General features: G+C 34.9%; 1 protein-coding gene across 1 annotated transcript in view; it reads right to left on the bottom strand.

Moving 5' to 3' along the window:
• Window positions 1-469: 469 nt before the first annotated feature.
• LOC129279437 (guanine nucleotide exchange factor DBS-like) overlaps window positions 470-19,577 on the bottom strand; it is an 85,814-nt gene continuing 66,706 nt past the window's right edge. The window contains exons 12-24 of the mRNA XM_064110985.1: window positions 17,687-17,796; window positions 16,977-17,099; window positions 15,431-15,604; window positions 14,363-14,432; window positions 13,491-13,589; window positions 12,991-13,083; window positions 11,864-11,989; window positions 10,948-11,151; window positions 10,497-10,589; window positions 10,193-10,268; window positions 9,288-9,535; window positions 8,631-8,856; window positions 470-3,129 (exon numbers count right to left, since the gene is read on the bottom strand). Coding sequence (XP_063967055.1) covers window positions 3,110-3,129; window positions 8,631-8,856; window positions 9,288-9,535; window positions 10,193-10,268; window positions 10,497-10,589; window positions 10,948-11,151; window positions 11,864-11,989; window positions 12,991-13,083; window positions 13,491-13,589; window positions 14,363-14,432; window positions 15,431-15,604; window positions 16,977-17,099; window positions 17,687-17,796 — 1,662 coding nt within the window. The 3' untranslated portion in view covers window positions 470-3,109. The remainder of the gene's footprint in view (window positions 3,130-8,630; window positions 8,857-9,287; window positions 9,536-10,192; window positions 10,269-10,496; window positions 10,590-10,947; window positions 11,152-11,863; window positions 11,990-12,990; window positions 13,084-13,490; window positions 13,590-14,362; window positions 14,433-15,430; window positions 15,605-16,976; window positions 17,100-17,686; window positions 17,797-19,577) is intronic.

Genomic DNA, 19,577 nt, shown 5'->3' with positions numbered 1-19,577 from the left:
AGATCGAAAGAAAGACAGACAGACAGACAGAAAGAAAAAAAAAAAAAGAGAGGGAGAGGGAGAAGAGACAAGAAAAAGAGAATAGGAAGAGAAGCAAACTAAACAAGAGAACGGAATGAAGAGAGAAAGAACAAGGGAAAGAGGACAGAAGGTAATGAAGAGAAAGAAATTAAAAAGAAAGATTTGTAAGGAGAGAAAGAGAGATGGACAGAAGACAAGATATAAGAGATCATAGATGAGAGCAAAGGAATACCTTGAGAAATAAGATAATTTTCATAAGTCTTAACATAACACAGGAAAAAATACAGAATAATATGGCTATAGATGTGAAAATGACAGATTTTAACCTGATCTAATAGGCCCATTGCAAACGAATTCCCTTCTGCACAGACATCCCAAAAAGATATTTTCTAGAATATAGAAAATGTCTATTTTCTTATATATATTTTCAAGAATATATTGTCTGATATGAAATGTATATTTTCAAATATAATTTGGAACAGATATTTTCTCAATAGTTCTTTGGCTCAAAGAGAGTTCTTACTCAAAAGTGTACATGTACATATTTGGATTGTAACACTAAAATGATTTTTTTTCGCCTGATTGAAGGAAATTAAACTCTTGAAAATACAAGAAGAATTGTAACCTAATTAAAAGACTGCAAAACAAAGTATAAATACATAAATAATTCAAAAAAGCATATAAGCATAATAATTCTGACAGTATTCTAGTAATGTGAAACAGATATACAATTAAGCACAAATGCCAATATTTTTTTTTTTGAACTATGAAATATTCTTAATGCACACATACCCACCAAATATCTTTGATAGCATAATTATGGTATTGCAAGCAGAAAAATATTACTGTAATAACTAAATTTTACATAAAAAGGATATTCAAATAAAAGTGATGATGGAAAATACTTGTTCTTACGAAGCATACGCAGATCAAAAGTGAAATTTGAAGAAATACTAAGTAGATTTGTCTGGAAGTGATTTCATACGAGTGATTGTTGATAAGACTTCATGATAGTAAAGAAACTGGTACAAATCTAAAACCTAAAGAATACATACATGTAGGTTAACCTATTGACTGCTGAGATCTGCAACGCCAGTGAGTTTTGTACAGGAGTTACCTGAAACCAGTAAGCAATGGGCTTAAGAAAATTAAAGATATTGCAAAGCATAAATATTCTGATTTATATAAACACAAACAAAACCCTGTAAAAACATTAGACCTCTTGACTTCTGGCAATCATACATCAAACAGAAAATGCTCAAATAAAAAAGCTTATGAAATAAAACGAAATATAAAATCATTTCATAAATGTATCTCTCATTCCCAATAAATGCAACTAAAGATATTATAATGACAGCTAAGAAGCAAAAGATATTGTAATACTAAACCTAGTATCAATTACTATTTTCTATTGATAAATCTATTTGGTACCTTATGTTACTGTTACGCAACTGGCAAGTTAATCATTAAGCATCCTCAAATTGGCAATTTAGTCATATATACAAACATAATCATATATAAATTAGTTTTCAAATCTCATTTAAATTAACAGCAAAGGTGTGTTCGAGCATTGTGAATCAACAATCAAAATAAAAGGAAGTTTTGATAAATGAAATAATATTACACCTCAACATATACTATATATTTTGTTCTAAATAAAATGTGTGAAGAATCATAAATCATTGCTAATAAAAATAAATTAATCAATATTGTGTGCACCACACAACAAAAAATGTAGCTAGACAAGACGTTTATGGAAGATTAAATCAAGTGATTTCAGATATAATTTTTGATAAGGTTGTGCATTCCATACTCGCAAAGCAAATACATGTACATGGTTTGTAGAGGTAGAAAGTAAAAACCTTAATACTATCGAGAATTTAAACACCAGCGTTTACACCCTCTTTTCAATCAATACTTCATAAAATCAAGTGATCCCAAAGTGTGTCCTAGAAGAATGTTCACAATGGACCATTGTGACTTTGAAACAGAGGGTCGTGGGTTCGAATCCCAGCCATGGCATAATCTCCTACAGCAAGAAATTTATCCATATTGTGCTGCAATCAACCCAGGCGAGGTGAATGGGTACCCGGTAGGAAGAAATTCCTTGAATGCTTGAGCGCCTAGGCAGCCCAGCTAAAGCCAGGGTAATAATAATAGCAGGGCCCGCTGGGAGAACAGTTTTCAGGACTGAAATGGCTTCCCTGGGTAAATATACCTATATTATTATTATCATGTTATATGGACTGATATTCAATGAGGGTATACAAGTTTTTTTTTGCATTGTAAGCTTACAGCTTCTTATATTAACAGAGTGGGATATTTCAATATTTGAGAAAATAGGCATATACACATCCCAACATCCATTGTCCATCTTTGTTGTCATGGCAACCGTTTTTAAACACATCCCCCCATGATTTCATACAATATTTGATAATGGTTTCTGATGTGCAATCATAGGTAAACAGGTTTAAAGAAGCATGTTCAACACGGAATACTGACGTTGCCTGATGCCATATCATTACGTATTTCCTATGCGGTCGTCTCTCTCGACCCAGGAGTAGCACTTGGACCTAGATACACCTTCATACAAGTGGTTGGATGGTGAAGGCTCGCAAAACCGGCAAGACTGCAAAATCTGCTAAATATCAGCATCTCAAGATGTCAGTCCCACATGTTGTTAAATTTTGCAATATATAAAAGTTCAAAATTGAATATTTTGAACTACATATATACTTAGACATGTAATTCAGATGATGCAAACGCGGACAACTGCTCTATTTCAGCATCCAAAGTGGCAGCTCCTATATGCCATTAAAGAATGCAATATTAAGTTAAACCATCCGAGTTCCATATGCCCAGCTGAAATGGATACACATACCGGCTCTGGCACGTTAACTCCAAAATTTCTTCAGATGTCTGCTATGAAGTCCTAACTTCGCAGATGCAGGAATGCTGTATGTGTTCAATTATAGTGTTCTAGCCACTAGATGGCGCTATATAGTGTCCAATTAGGTGGCCTGCACACGAACGAAGAAAGTTTGAGGGAGTGAAGGAGTCTCATCTCTTTCCATTCTCTCTTTTGTGTTTACCGTTCATCCGGACTCTCTGTAAGATAGGAGAAAGTACATGTAATGGATGCCAAATTAGAAATGATGTAAGATTAAACAATTGTGGTCATTTCATTTTACAAACGTAACAGATTGACACTTCACAGTATAGTATAAAATTTTCTCTTTTACCATAGCGATACTTTTGCAATCTAAAAGATGAATTTTCAGATTCTTAAAGTTCTAAAAGCCAGCGATTTATGAAATCTTATTGCATTACAAGGTCAGGGGCACACATACATGTCTGTCAATAGTTATGTATTCCATTGACTCTAACATGTCGATGTATAAAAGTTTCCCCATAATTTTTTTTTTCTGGGGGGGGGGGGGGTTAGTTCATGCAGTTATTCATGAAAATGAGGAAGAAACAGACCAATAACATAACATAGTTACAATGACAAATTTGTGAGAAAATGGTTATACGGTGCAAGTGTGTTAATTTTGTTCATGTTCATAAATGAGATAAAATGAAACAAAATTATGTGTAGGTTGAACACATTCAATAGAATATTGCGTTCCTTTTGAAGAAGCCTGCAAATCTTGTATATAAAGAGAGAGTTTAAAGCTCTTCATTTTTCATTCTTATGAATATTGCAAGTTTTGAAATAGACCTTCTGTAGTACTCTTTCTTTCTTTCAAGCAGTTTCAAAACAGTCATTTCTTGACTGGTTTCCAGCCAAACCAAACAAAGAAGAAGAACTCACGGGTAGAATGAAGTGCTCTACACATACTTCAAGGGGTAAAGTTTACATGTAATTCAGTAAGTATTTAACTCAGCAAATGTGAACAAGCATCGTCAATAGGTTTGTAAAATACTAACAACTACCATTAAATGTCACTGTCAGAAACAATCACTGCAAAAGCATACACAACCAAGTCCAAACTTTAATACAAGACAACAACAATTCCTTAAAGGAGAATGAAACCCTTGAAACCAGCTGAATCCATATCAAAGAGAAAAATCAAAGAAACATATTGTTGAAAGTTTGAGGAAGATTGAATGAATAATAAGAAAATTATGAGCATTTGAATATTGAGATCACTAATGCCATGTAGATCCTCCCATTGGCAATGCGACCAAGATCTGTGATGTCACACACGTACAACTCCCTCATTACTTTAGTACTTATTTCTTTTATATTCTCACATTTATAGAGTCTATCACAAGGTGAGGTGTTCTCTTTATGAGAGGACAAGTACAGAGGTTTCACAACATTATACATGTATCATTGATGAATCGTTTGTCATATGATTCGAATGAGCAAAAAGAGATGTTTTGGGGTATATTTTCAGTGTCCAAAAGGGGAGAGTTGTTCATCTGTGACATCATAGATCTTGGTCGCATTGCCAATGGGAGGATCTCCATAGCATTAGTGATCTCAACATTCAAATGCTCATAACTCTTCTATTGCTAGTCATAATTTACTCAAACTTTTGTTGATGTTATTCTTTGATTTTTCTGCTTTCACAAAAGCTAACTTGCTCCAAGAGTTTCATTTTCCTTTAAAAGCAGCTATCTCAGTTGATTTTGCAAAGTATTATGTTAGATGAATTTGTAAATTTATTTACTGGTATATTTTGTAGTTTGTTTATAAACAAGAGAACTCTGGTAAGGCTAGCCTATGAGCGTGCACACTATGAATCTACATGTACAATAATCATTATCTATTATCATTATTATCATATATAGATGGCTCCCACTTTACATTTTTTTAAAAATGACCCTCACTTTATACAAATAAGCCATAGACTTATGATATATAAGTAATCACTGCAAAGGGTATTGCAACACAAGTCTTAATAATATTGACATATAGCATTTTTAATAAAATTCATATCAAGACATGCATCAATTTAAGACCCAATTACCTTTCATACTACTTTACTCAGACCCTTTATTGAAGCTGAAATTTATTACAACATCGCAGACATTGCATTATCAGGTAGAAAGGGGTATATGCCTTAATCTAATAATAGATTAATAATAACCCATTGGGCCACACCATGTAATTTAGGGCTAACTACTTTATTTGAAATAATTATGTTATCTTTTAGACCAACAAAGTCCGTCTCATGTGTGGTTGTGTTCGGTTTTTATTCTGATTTGTTTCATTATGTTTTACATCAATTGATTTAAAACTCTGTGCTGTTACTGACAAGGCCAATCGACTAGCTATAGCATCAATAAAAAAAATACTGTTGGCAAAAAAAAAATCTTTTGTCTGGAATAAGCCACTTCAAAGTATATGCCTGCACTTCAAGTACTTGAACACGGACACATCATTCAACTTCCTCACCTTTGAAGGGCTCCCTCTATAGCCCACTGATCAATAATCAGCTGACCTCCTCAGATGTAGAAGGAGTCTATTTAGTTGCAAGGTATGATGGGAAGGATGGCATCGGCAAGCATGTCATGGGAGGTTAATACATGTAAATGCAGATGAGATTAAGAGTGGTTAGTATGGTATGGATAAGGTACAGTAATGAGTGTATTCATTTAAAAGAAAAAAAAAACGATGAAATGTCATGATTTAGTTATAGAAAATGACTGCAATATACATGTACTGAACAGAATCCTATCCCTCACTTTTCCATCTATTCCTTGCACTTCAAAACAGCTAAATGAATCATGTTCTAATAAAATTTCACTGTAGCAATTTTAGTAGTAGTAGCCAGGGGGAAGGGGGGGGGGGGGCCAGTCAAATGTTTTGCTGTACACATGCGTGACCAAATTATTTTCAAACACCCCCTAAACGAGTTTTTCTCTGTGTGCAAAATAACCTCCCAAACAAGTTTTTTGCGGGCTTTATTGACACATTTTGGCCCCTAATCAAATTGTCGCCAGAATATGACCCCGGGGAAAAAGCTTGGGAAAAAACATACCCTGAACATGTTTGGCTAGTTTAAAAAAAAAAGGCTTTGGAAAAAAACAAACCCTAAATACGTTTGACCCTGCGATTGACCATTGACCAGTCTTTCAAAACCACCTTTTTTTTGAAAATCAGTGTTTTTGATACCCTTAATGAGTGCATGCGTGGCCCCCATTAAAAACTGAAAAACCACCCCTTTAAACGCGTTTTTGGTCACGCCTTTGTACAGCAATATATCTGACTGCCCCCCCCCCCCCCGGAGTAGTAGTAGTAGTAGTAGTAAAAGTAGTAGTAGTAGTAGTAGTGGTAGTGGTAGTGGTAGTGGTAGTGGTAGTGGTAGTAGTAGTAGTAGTAGTAGTAGTAGTAGTAGTAGTAGTAGTAGTAGTAGTAGTAGTAGTACTAGTAGTAGTAATAGTAGTAGAAGAAGCATTGACAGTATATGTAGTAGTACTTAGTCTAGGAATAGTAGCATTAATTATAGAAAAGCAGTAAAAGCAGAAGTTAAAGTCAAGCCTTAATTTGTTTCTCTTCAGAAAAATATAAAACAAAATGAAGGAAAAAACACCTCTGAGCCCTCAAATATAAATGCACACTTCATCAACAAATGGCAAAGGAAGATTATTGTCAAAATAGGAATGGAGTACATGAAACCAACTATGAATATTGGTGAATAAGCAATGTGCATAATCCGATGCCAAAATTGATCCATTGAAATATTGACACACTTATAATTTCAATTTTCTTTTGTTTCTTGCTTTGTATTTCAATGATTGAATGAAATAACTATCTATATACGCTGCTCAGGTCTATGGATGAACACACTTGCTTTTGGCTTTACAAAATGAAATTAACAAGCAAATCTGAATTATCTTCCTGCTGGAGAATGACATTCAATCTAAAGTAAGACCAATTTCTTTTGTATATTTGTTAGATATCATTCATGGGATTACCATATGGTAGCACTGCCGCCCCCCCAAAAAAACACACACAAGGTAGGGTAAACTGCAAGATTCGTCTATTGCCAAGTCGTCCACTCATCACTTGGTCTAACTTCATTTAGTCTAATGCCATTCCATCCATCAACATTTTGTCCAACAGCCATTTGGTCCAATAACCGTTTGGTCCAATCATCACTTCGTCTAATCACCAGTTCGTCTATTACCATTTCATCTTATAAAAGCTGGTCTAATACCCAATTTCATTCATTTCGCCCAAGTAACACTTTGTTCAATTAGACCAATCGGTATATGGACTAAATGGCTATTGGACCAACTGGTTATTAGACGAAATGGTGAGTGGAGGAAATGGCAATTAGACCGTGTGGATAGTGGACAACCTGATGGTCGACCAAATGATAGTAGACGAGTTGTTAATTGGATGAATTGGCATTAGACCGATTGGAAATAAACCCTCGGTAGAACAACCATGCAATTTCAAGCATACATGGGTATACATGTAATGCAAGAATATAAGGGTAAATAATAATAAATCAACAAGGTAGGAATATATGAATTATTTTACAATAATAAAACTTCATTAAGTGAATCCTAATTTGCGCATTTCACAAACATCGCCTTGCCTTGTAGGCTGACTTACAATGTAGTATGACAAAATGCGAAATAACGGGAGATAGATGAGGTGTAGGCAGGGGGAACATACTTGCTCTCTTTAAGGGGAATCGAACTTGGTCATAAAATGTTATGTTGAAAAAAGAGAAAAATTAGAAAAACAGAATGGTGAAAGTTTGAAAGAAATTGGAAGAGCAATAAGAAAGTTATGGCTGATTTAAAACTGAGATTCCCAAGACTATGTAGATTTCAAACTGGCAACTGGGTAAGGAAATTATGACAAGGGGCAAGAACAACTTTTCCATAGGCCATGTACTTAATTATCATGATTCTGTGGTTTTCTTGTAAGTGCACATTCCCCTGGGGTAGTAATCTAAATATAACCCAGGTAGCATATTGCTTTATGTCCTCATGAAAGAAAAAGTTAATTTGAAGTAAATCTTTTGATAAAAATAACATTTTAGCAATTTTAAATATTGGAGTAAGTGAGAGAGTAGTCCTTGCCTTGCATCACTATGACATCATAAACAGGGCTAATTTGAAGTCTCCATGGGTATAGTGATTACCAATTTTTACAACTTTTAAAAATTCATAACTTTCTTATTGTTTGTCTGATAATATTCAAACTTTCACCATTCAACTTCTCTGATTATTCTTTTTCTTCTAAAAACAACTTTTTATTTGGGTTGGTCACCTCTTTAAGACGTAAATAATTTCATTCTATCGCAATGCTTGCAGCAGGCAATTGCAAACTATGGCAGAATCATAACTGAAAAGGAGGGAGACAAGCAGAATGGTACGATGAAAATGAAAGCAAACAGGGGATCAAAAATAAACCTTAATCTCTTTGCAGGATGCTAAATTGCTAGAACAAAATACAAAGTAAAGTTATCAAAGAAAAAAGAATAGGAAAAAAATCATATGATCAATAGAAATGAAAATAGAAAATCATACAAAAATCAAACTGAAGAAATCAATCATAATGAAAAACAAAATCAAATCAGAGAAAATATAAACAAAATCATAGTAAAATCATAAACGAAAGAAAAAAGCATGCAAACCTTGACTGCTAAGGGAGTGGTTTGAACGTGAGATGCGACTAGCAAGCATTTCCAGGTAGCTGGCTGGCACCCAGCCCTGTTCGTTGCTGGTGTGTTTCCGAACCAGCCACCAACCCGCTTTACCGACCTTCTGGACGTCGACGATCTCCCCCTCCTGCACGGCAAGCTCCCCGGACTCGACGACATTGTACTCTGCAAGCACCACATATTGGTTCATGTCAACCGGCTGCAAAGAGGAACAAAGAAGGAGATAGAAACTATAACTATGCTATCGTAAAAATTGTTGCGGTATTGTTGTTATTTTATTGTTATAATTTTGCAAAATTTATATTTGGAAGCAGAAAGCAAAAAAAAAAAGAATAAAGACAGTTAATTATTTGAAATAAAAATATTCTTTTTTATTCACATTTATACATCTGTATTATTTTATTTCTAATTTAGTGTTATGAACAGTGCCTGAACATGACAAAGTGCCAGGGAAAGAGACAGAAAGAGAGGATGGAGGGAGAGAGAGAGAGAGAGAAAGAGAAGGACGGAGTAAGCGAGGTTGAAAGAGAGGGAGCTGCAGTCATTCAGAGTGACTGAAAGATAGAGAGAGAAAAAAAATAGGAAAGAAGAGAAGGAGAGCAAGAAATATTATGATCTTCCATTACTCACTTCTGATAAGCAATCCCGATCTAATATCTCGTCTTCCGAATCTGTGAACTCTGCGCTGCCCCAGTCATCATACTCCTCATCGTTCTCTAACGAGGGCTCACTCGTAAGCGACGGGTTCGCGCTACCGGCTGACGACGAGTCACTCGTCGGCGAGGGTAGAGAGAGACCATTGTTGTTACCCGCATTGGTGTTGGCTTGAAGAACTTCTAAATGGTTCTCTATGATGGGCTTTTGGGCAGTTTTCCTCCCTGATTGAAAATAAAATTGTTATTGACCAGTAAATTTTGACAATCGATGTATTACAAGGAAATTATCATTAAGCATCAATCGTCCCATGTCTAATAAAAATATTCTTGTTACTAATGTGAATGATCAAAATTAACTACCATACAGAGGGAAAGGATCGTTGTTGAATAAATTAAAATAGGTCAATTCAGCAACCATACCCATAATCCCATATATCAAGAGAAAAACCATCTCTCTATATTGATCACACAGATTTCCAAATAGAAAATAATTCTGATTCACCAACTGACTACCTACATGTAATTTTTAATAAGCGCATACATGTATAAGTGAAATACACGCGTCACCCACAGCAGTGGGCTACAAGTTAAAACATGAGTACTGAAAGGATGAAAGGAAAAGGTAGTTCACAGACACCATTATCAACCATCTGGAGAATTTCTATGAAGCCCTTTACAATTTCAGAAGTACAAATGTACATATACAGTGTACATGCATGAATTGCACTAATGTTACTAGACATCCAATCAAGTTATTTAATACATTTCTAAAGAGAATATCTTAATCGAATTTCAAGGACAACTACTTAACAGAAATGAGGAAGTTATATGTGAAAGGTCCCCTATACATGTATATACATCAAGTATTTATGTTCATACCTGTTGGTTCTTTGGTGACGAGAAGGGCTTGTCTGATGGCCTTGGTCCATGCAATCTTGTCAGACTCTGTTGGTGCCTAGATTTGAAGTGTGACAAAAATACAAATGATAATCTTAAAATTCTCATGGATTTAGAAGTGAAATGAAATTACATCAAGAGAGTTTTCTTCTAAAACTCCCCTTCGCCTCATCATTTATATCATCGCTACCAAGATCATCATCATCCTCATCATCATAATCACCATCATCATCGTCACCACCATCACTGTCATCATCACCACTGCTATTACCATTTTTCTAATTACCTGTAAGATGAATACTTCTACTCTGCCACCGAGCCACAACTCAAACTTCTTCTTGTCTCCTTTCACATGCTCTGTCAAACCTAATGATGGTGTCTGCAAATATACCAAAATATAGAAATGAGTTCAGATTAAAATCAAACTTGAGAAATGCACCAAACATCAGTCAATACATTGATTGGAAAATGAAGAAAGACTTTGATGGGTTGAGACCTCACAAATAGATTTTGTAATAATCTTTAATAAATTTGAATGATGATCTGCTCAGGTCATGATCATTTCAGAGTATTATATACTAGAAAACGGACATTCATTTTTTATGTGATTGAAAAAAAATTATTTTACCTAAAATCAATTTGAGCTGAGATTGAATTAAGAAGATATTCATCAGCTACAACCTGTCCCTTACCAACAAACAAGATTATCAAACGGTTGATAAAAAGGACAAACTCACAGAAATACTGTTCTTGAAGGCGTAGAATGTCTTGTCGCGGATGTCCCCTCGCCTCTTGCAGAAGAGCACCGCCCTCTCATAGAGGAAGATGTGACGCTGCATCCGCTTCTGACGAATGTCTTTGAGGTTGTGACGACTCTTGTGTTCCGTCCACATATGGAGCGGACCTTGCATTAGAAGCTTACCCAGATCTGAAAGGGTTCCCTATGAAGAAATGAAACACAAATGATAAAATAAAAGTCTTTGATCAGCTGTGTTATTATTTTACTTTTTCCATAATTATCAAAAAGATGGAAACACAAGTACATGTAGATGACAAGTCAAAATCAACAACACCAAGAAAATATATATTTTACTATAAATAATCCTTCATTCACATCGCTTTTCATAGTAATAATATCCCAATACACTTCTCTCATAGCTAAAAAATTGTGTATTTGTATGTACCTTTAGAAACATTTTTTTAAACAACTCTGATATTTTGCTTCTGCAAACATGATATAACAAGGTTCCTGCTTCAACAAGACAATAGAATCGTTCGTAGATAGCCTACATGTATGTTCCAATGTCCAAACATTTTAAAACATGAAGACTTTTGGTGCACTTGATCATGCACTCTGAAAAGAACTGAAATGCATCATGAATTGCTTTTTACCCTCTTTTGAAGACTGAATACCCCCTAGCTTCTAATTTTTGCATACACCTTTCAGCTCGAAGTACCTAGAAACAAGCTAAACTATTAAGCCCTTTTATAGCTCGGTGTTAGGAAACCTAGTTTGTCTGAATTGAGTGTTGCACTGTTAGGCAAGACCTTGTCTACACTTGCTCAGATTGCTCTCTTTCAACTAATTATTTGTATAATCTCAAGGATGTGCATGAAAATCAGCGTTTTAACTTTCATCTAGAATGTACTTACATCATATCCAGTGATGGCTACTTGATGCATGGAGTCATTGACATATTTGAGTACTGTTAGCATGCAGTCTAGAGCAGCCTGAAGGTCGTCTGCTCCTTTCTCCATCGGTGAATATCTCATCATCTCCTAAATCATACAACAGAAAGGGAGTAATAATAATAATAGGCATTTATATAGCGCCATCTATCTAGAAATATTCTATTCCGAGGCACACAAGAAAAGAAAGAATGAGAAAGTTTGGATTAGTGTCAAAGTGCCAATAACTAATACTGTCAGAAAAGACAAGACTTCAGTTTAGATACGAAGGTCTCCAGAGAAGGTATAATTCTTAAATTCAACGGGAAATTATTCCAGAGAGAAGGTGCTGAGGCAGAGAAAGCTCGCGCACCATATGCTACACGTGTCTTGGTAGTCTTAAGAAGTTGCTGGTGTGATGATCTTAGGCTACGAGCTGGAGTATAAGGTATGACAAGGTCATGTAGATATTTTGGTGCCATACCATTTAACACTTTCCAAGTAAGAAGAAGTATTTTAAATTCTACACTGTTCCGGATTGGAATGGAGATGAATGATGGTTAATCTATTAAGGGCATCAAGGAGCTAGTTTGTATACCCCTTGATAACTAAAGAAAAGTGCACACATAGTTTCTAAGAATGCATACAGTATTTCCATGTATTTGAATGCAGGATATAAGAGCACTGTTGATTCCTTGACTTTCATGAGTCTTGTCAGGTGCCTTAGACCACTCTGCCAAGGCAATACGAATTTTGGGCAGATAATCAGGAAAGATTCCTGCTTCATTTTAACAACATTTAAAAATTGTGTTTTTTTTTTTAAACAATTTGAAATTTACCTCAATTCATGAGACATGGTACATGTATTTCATATGTTCAAACATGATTTAGATTTTATTCATAATAACAGTTTATGAACACAAAAAGTACTTTGGAGACTTTGAAATAGACCTACATATTTACATGTAGAAAGTTGAAGGTCCTATACTTTTATATAGTTTATAAATGATTAATTTCAACAAGAGGAAAAAGTAACAAATAATTGGGATTTAATGAAATGGGTATACGGCACCCCATACAGTTGCCAATTTGATGATTTGATGCTACCTTACCTTGAGGAGGAGTTGATACTTTGTTATCCTCTGAACGGGTTTCAATAGGTAAGCACTGAGCGGAAGCTTGTGGCCTAATGACTTTTGGCATTCCTGAATGAAGGGAAAAACATAAGGAGAGCATTCAATTATACATATGAAAATGATCTGACAATCACTGAAACCTAACATTGCAAACAGAAATGAATAGCAAGTTAGAGAGCAAAACTCACTTTATATTCACTTTTCATGATATCAAAATACAGTGTGTTTCTATAATACTCTTTCTTTAAGAAGATATAATTTTTTTTTTAATTACTTTCACCCCAATTGCAAAGTTCTATCCCTGCTTTATGCAAACAGGAAACAAAATGGTCATTGGTAATAGAAAGGAAAAAGAGAAGAAACAAACGGGGGTTCTCAGGGAAAGGAAAGAAAATTAAGTGAAAAGAGAGAAGAGAAAGGAAGGATTTATAAGAGGAGAACAAACAAAATCATTTTATGAGATTTAATTGACTTACTTGGAAAAATGTGTTATTTGTGCCACATTCTCTCCTGAATAATTCTGACCTTGGTTTGTTTTGGCAATAGACACTATATAAATGATCCAACTCATCTTTCTGTGATACAAAACAAAGGGTTTAAGAACATTTGAAAACAATTTTCTTGATTTGAAAATACTGATGATACTTCCCGGCAAAACCTTACATGCAAAAGTATCAGGCCTGACATCATATGAAACATAAAAACCCATAAAAGAATTGGGAAATTTACAAAATTAATGTTTTTGGGGGAACCCCCTTTCTTTTTAGACTACTGAGTGCACCAATATAAAATATTTTATGCTTTTAAAAGATTCATAATAATGAAAGAGTGTAATAAAGCTATAAAAATACCCTTTTGTTTTAGTGAGAGGGGAGGTGGATCTGCTTGTAAGATGATTTTTCAGATTTGAGGAGACATGTAAAATCATGAAGGGTATTATGATGGGCCCCCATCTTACAAAGAGTTATGATTGATTCGAGCAATCGCAACTATGGAAAGCCAGCAACATCAACATCTATCATGCATGTTTGTTCAAAATATTTTCTAACTATGATGTATATTCATGCATTCATCGTTTTCTTGAAAATTTGCTGTGCTTCTCTTTATTTACAAAAGACATTGTGCAAATTTCCTGTTGAAAAAATAAAGACACAGATGGATTTTCATAGAGTTACAATTGATTGGATCAATCGTAACTCTTCGTAAGACGGGGCCATGATCATCTTTCTATCAACAAACATCATTACAGATTGGAGTATGAAAAATCGTAATTTCAAATTCAAATCTAAAATTCAAATTCAAAAATCTAAAATTGAAAACAAAACCAATATTTTGATCTCTCACTCACCATATCTACAAAGCATTTACCGACAAGGGTGGGTGTATTTCTGTAGCTCTCCAGTTCTACTAAGAATTTACTGTAAACAAAATACAAAACAAGGAAATGGAGTTGGTGACAAATGGTAAAATGGATGCATGACTTCAACAGCAACAGTAAAGCCATCACAAAGCGTCATCACAAATAATGCCTCATCCTTCTTATTTTTTATGCTGACCATATCATCTCAAAATCAGTCACTATAATATCACCACCACCAATCTATTATCATCCTCCTCCTCCTCCTCATCCCCACCAGCTGCACCTTTATTATCTTTAAGCTGTAAACTTCTAATCTTGTCATCATTATGAAAATTGTACATCTTCAATGTTATCAACAACATTATCATCATCACCACCATCATCATCATATTATCATCATCATTACCACCACCACCATCATCATCATCATTACCACCACCATCATCATCATCATCATCGTCATCAACATCATCATCATCACCACCACCACCATCACCTCTGCCACCATCATCACCACCAACATCACCACCACCACGGTGATATATAAATGCCTATTATTATTATCATCATTATCATCATCATCACCATCAACACCATCATCATCACCACCACCACCTCCACCACCAACATCACCTCAACCACAACCAACACCACCACCATCACCACCAACACAACCACTACCACCATTAGCATCATCACCACCATCACCACCATCACCAACATCACCACCACCCCCACCAACATCACCACTTCAACCACGATCATCATCACCTCACCATCAATGGCACCATCATTATCATCCCTTTCCCCTCACCATCTCGTACCTTTTATGGAAGATGTAAAGCTGTTCCCAGTTGGCGAAGAGTACATCTGTATTTCCCTGCAGTGAGGGTGGGATGTGCTCTACCAGCAACATTACCACCGCCACCACCAATACCACCACCACCATCACCATCACCACCACCCCCACCAACATCACCACAACAACCACGATCATCACCACCTCACCAACAATGGCACCATCATCCTCATCCCTTTCCCCTTACCATCTCGTACCTTTTATGGAAGATGTAAAGCTGTTCCCAGTTGGCGAAGAGTACATCTGTATTTCCCCGCAGTGAGGGTTCTGCCAGGCCAGGGTTGTCCATCTTCCGGATGTAACCGGTTAAAACCGCTTCTAACTCCTTCACATAGATCTTCTCTGTCTCAATCAACTCCTTGACCACATGTCTGTTGACCAAAAAATAATGAATTAGTTTATTAGAATCTTTCATGAATATCTAATTTCCTGGTTTAGATCCTTAACTACAGCAAAGTAAATGATGCAAAGTAGGATCTCAGTGGTCCATTTCACAAAGGCAAAGATTCGTAGTAATTTTGCCATTAAGGTACTAGTAACTAATATAGAATCCATTACCTCATGATATTAATATACCATTGAATCCTAGGTTTTGATTGGCTGCTGAGTACTGTTACCATGGTAGTTACCATAATAGACAGTTCCTTATGAAAGAAGCCACTTATTTATTTGACGCAAATGCAAAAACAAAAAGCATGCTCTTCAGAATTCATAGAATTAAGGGAAAAAATGGATTCACCTTGGTGAAATTTAGTTGAGCATGCCTCTAGATTATACTCCATATATAACATAGACATATATATGCCTGCAGTGATGTCTATGGTGTTCAAGTACAAGGAAAGAGATAATTGAAGCTTTTTTTTTTGCTTTTCACTTCATCCCTTGTAAAATCAATATAATGTTTACTTTTATGATATCATAAGATCTTTTAGTGTTTGTTTTACATGTATGTTGCTTCTGTTGTTCCATTATCCTTTCCATGAATGTCTGGGAATTGTGCATCATCCAAGGCCACGTGGCTTTATTTAGGTAGTTCCTCATTTCATTTTCAATTTTATACTTTGTTCACAAATTATCCCATATGTTTAGGGTAATATTTCTACGATAAAAAATGACATAAAAGCAAATTTGAAATTAAATCAAATATCATAAAGTCAATTATATCTTTTCTTCCTATGTACAAACAAAACTATGATCCCTAATGTATTACTTTGACTTCAAGGTGCTCTAGAAAATGAAAAATAAAGGAAAATAAAGGAAAATAGAAAAGATGATCAGGGGATCTGTAGGTGCATTATACATATATCAAACAGATGGTTTTAGGATTTATCTACTACTACTACTAGTGAGTTATAATGATTAAGTCAAGCTTAGACATTGCCAAAATTAAGAAACATACATTTCTAATCAGTTTCTAAGCATTCAGTATCATACCATGGCATGCATAAAAAAGTTCTATTTCAATGTATTCCCCCCAAAAAAAAAATTATTTTAACTTCTTAGAGATGTTTATTTCTGTCTAAAAACTGACATTTTATAAAAAAAAAAAAATCCTACAAATTTGAAAGCTTTATATCCAAGGGAACTGTGACTGGGATGGAATAATCAAGGAGGCATCCTTTAGATAAACATGCAAACAAGCTGCTACATCACAAAGTAACAAGACATCAGGCAATGTTGGAGAGAATTGAGCAAGCAAGACAGGCCTACATGCAGTCAGACCATAGAGGGCGCCAGACTGACCTCAGTTTATACTGAGCAAGGGATCTAAAGGAATTGGAGTGGTTCTTTTCCATAACGAAGTGATGGAAACCGTTGTCTTGGTGGGTGTACGACTTGGGGCACACACCCATTTTCATGAGAATTCTTTACAAAGGGAGACAGAGGAAAGAAAATAACATTGAGGAGCACACGGCAGGATATATACTTTTAAATATTTAAATTCAGTGCAGCGATAACATGTTTTTAAATATGCATGCAGTTGGGTGAATTGTATACATCTCTATACTGGATATACTGTGTAGAAATTCAATATCTCAGCAAATTAATAGTTTTTAAATGCTAATTGACATTTAATTATCCTTTGTGACAGATTTTGATTCTACAGCAATACAAAGGAGATGTAAATAAAGAGAATAAAATATACAGAATGCTGGATGTGAAGAACTGTGAACAACACCTAGATAAATTGGTTTCATTACAACAACATCTCCTCCTTCATTACATTACAATCATCATTATTACTACTATGTCAGCATCATCAGACACCATCATCACCATTATTACCACCATCATCATCATCATCATCATCATTATCATCATCATCACCATTATCATCATCATCATCATCATTATCATCATCATCATCATCATCATCATCATCATCATCACCATCATCATCATCATCATTATCCCATCAGCATCAGCAATGAGCATCATCACCATCATCATACCTGCGCTTATAACTGAGAGAGTTACAATCCACATCATCTTGGAATTCACCATCACTGCTGAAACTCAAGGGTTGCGAGTCATCACGGATAATCTCAATCTTACGGTCCAACTAAAGAAAAGAAAGGAAAAGAAACAGCTCTGATGAAAATCATATCAAGGAAATGTTCAAATTTCATATTGCCTTCTTATCAAATACTAAAAAAAGAAATTTGTCAATATGTTTATTGAGTCATAATTCCTCTTTATTTGTACATTCACAAAGTGAAGGGGGATTATATCTATATTTGAATATATTACTCACGAGCAGGGGCTAGTTTTGCTACTTCATTCCTGCCCAATGACATTTTTATTGATCCCAGGAGCAATTTATAGGGTATCTTTAGCAAACTATGAGGACTATATTGGACATCATTGGGTCAAACTACCGTTGACCTAAATGCATTCTTTTGTTTGATGTAGTATGTGAGAGAGATATGGGGAGGATTTCATGAAAAAAAATAGACAAAGAGTTTTTCATTGATAAAGTTATAAGCAACTGCAAATCCTTGCATCTGATTGGTTGAAAGTTAATTAGTTAGTGAAATTCACTGAGAAGACATTCTTGAAATGCTCCAAAGGTCTTGTGTCAGGTGACCTAGGCTGAAAACCAAATCAATGTCCTTGTGTCTTTTGGTATGAAGCTATTAGACTTCATTACCTATTTCTTTGGACTTAAATTAAGCTACTGATCCCTATGATAGTTAATTACTGAAAAAACCTTTTAATCATTATTGGTCTTCATAGATGAGCTTATCATTAATTGTCATGTAGGGGAAGCCTAATACGCATCAATTCAATTACATTAGATTGTTTTGATATACATAGTTTTTCTTTAATTATGAAGCATACAATCAAAACTAAGCTAATAAAAGGAAAAAAATATATAGTTTGACATTTTGAAAACAATAACCATATATCTGAACATGGGCTAGTATTTGAAAATGATTTTATCTTTCATCTTGTTTCAGTTTTGAAGATGCTCTTGTGATAGGTTGAAGTGTGCAAAATTACACTCATGTACCAGCATGCAAGTCAAAAGTGTGTGATATTAAGCAAACGAATGACAAGTGAATTTTAAGATTGAACAATCACCTAACCGGCCCATATATTTAAACTACTAATTTATACCAATTCAATATCACTCTGCTAAAACAAAATGTTTTTAAAGAAATCCATAAATCCCTTATCTCTACCAAACATGCAATAAAGAAGGTTTACTTAATAAGAAAGGAAAAGAAAAGAATCATATATTGTCACTTTCTCACCAAGATAAATGAACCCTCAAAACCATGAAAATGATAAAAAGAACAATGATCTACATCAAGAAAATAAAAAACCCAAATGAAATTATCAATACACTAATTACTCTAGAAGAAATACTTTTTATTATGCAGAAAATAACATCATCCTTACTAAAAAACTGAAATTGTGACGTTGTTACATAACATTCCATTCAATCAATCACATGAGCTTAAAGTTCAGGAATTAATCGATCGTCCAAATGCAGCATTACTAAAATCGATGTCATCTCTACACTTTCCCTCGCTGAATGTACTCACAATGAGAACTAAAATCGACAACGCCTAAATGTATGTCCTGTGGTTAATCATGTTTAACTTCTCCTTGTGACTCATGTTAAATCTGATAGTGTTTTCTCAGGAAAGGCTTCTTCTTCTTCCAAGGCCTCTTCTAGTTCCCTCTCCTTCCCCTCCGAGATGTCTCACTGATTTAAAATATATCTAATATTGTATTCCAGGAGAGGAATAATTGTAAATGTCTGGGATGTTCTAATCATAACACAGTAACTGATAAAGACAGACATAATAACAAACCCTTTCTTTTGAAGAATTT

The sequence above is a fragment of the Lytechinus pictus genome, chromosome 16, assembly GCF_037042905.1.
Source record: "Lytechinus pictus isolate F3 Inbred chromosome 16, Lp3.0, whole genome shotgun sequence".
NCBI lineage: Eukaryota > Metazoa > Echinodermata > Echinoidea > Temnopleuroida > Toxopneustidae > Lytechinus > Lytechinus pictus.
The sequence above is the reverse complement of the archived record's forward strand: the minus strand, read 5'-3'. Positions and strand labels throughout refer to the sequence as shown.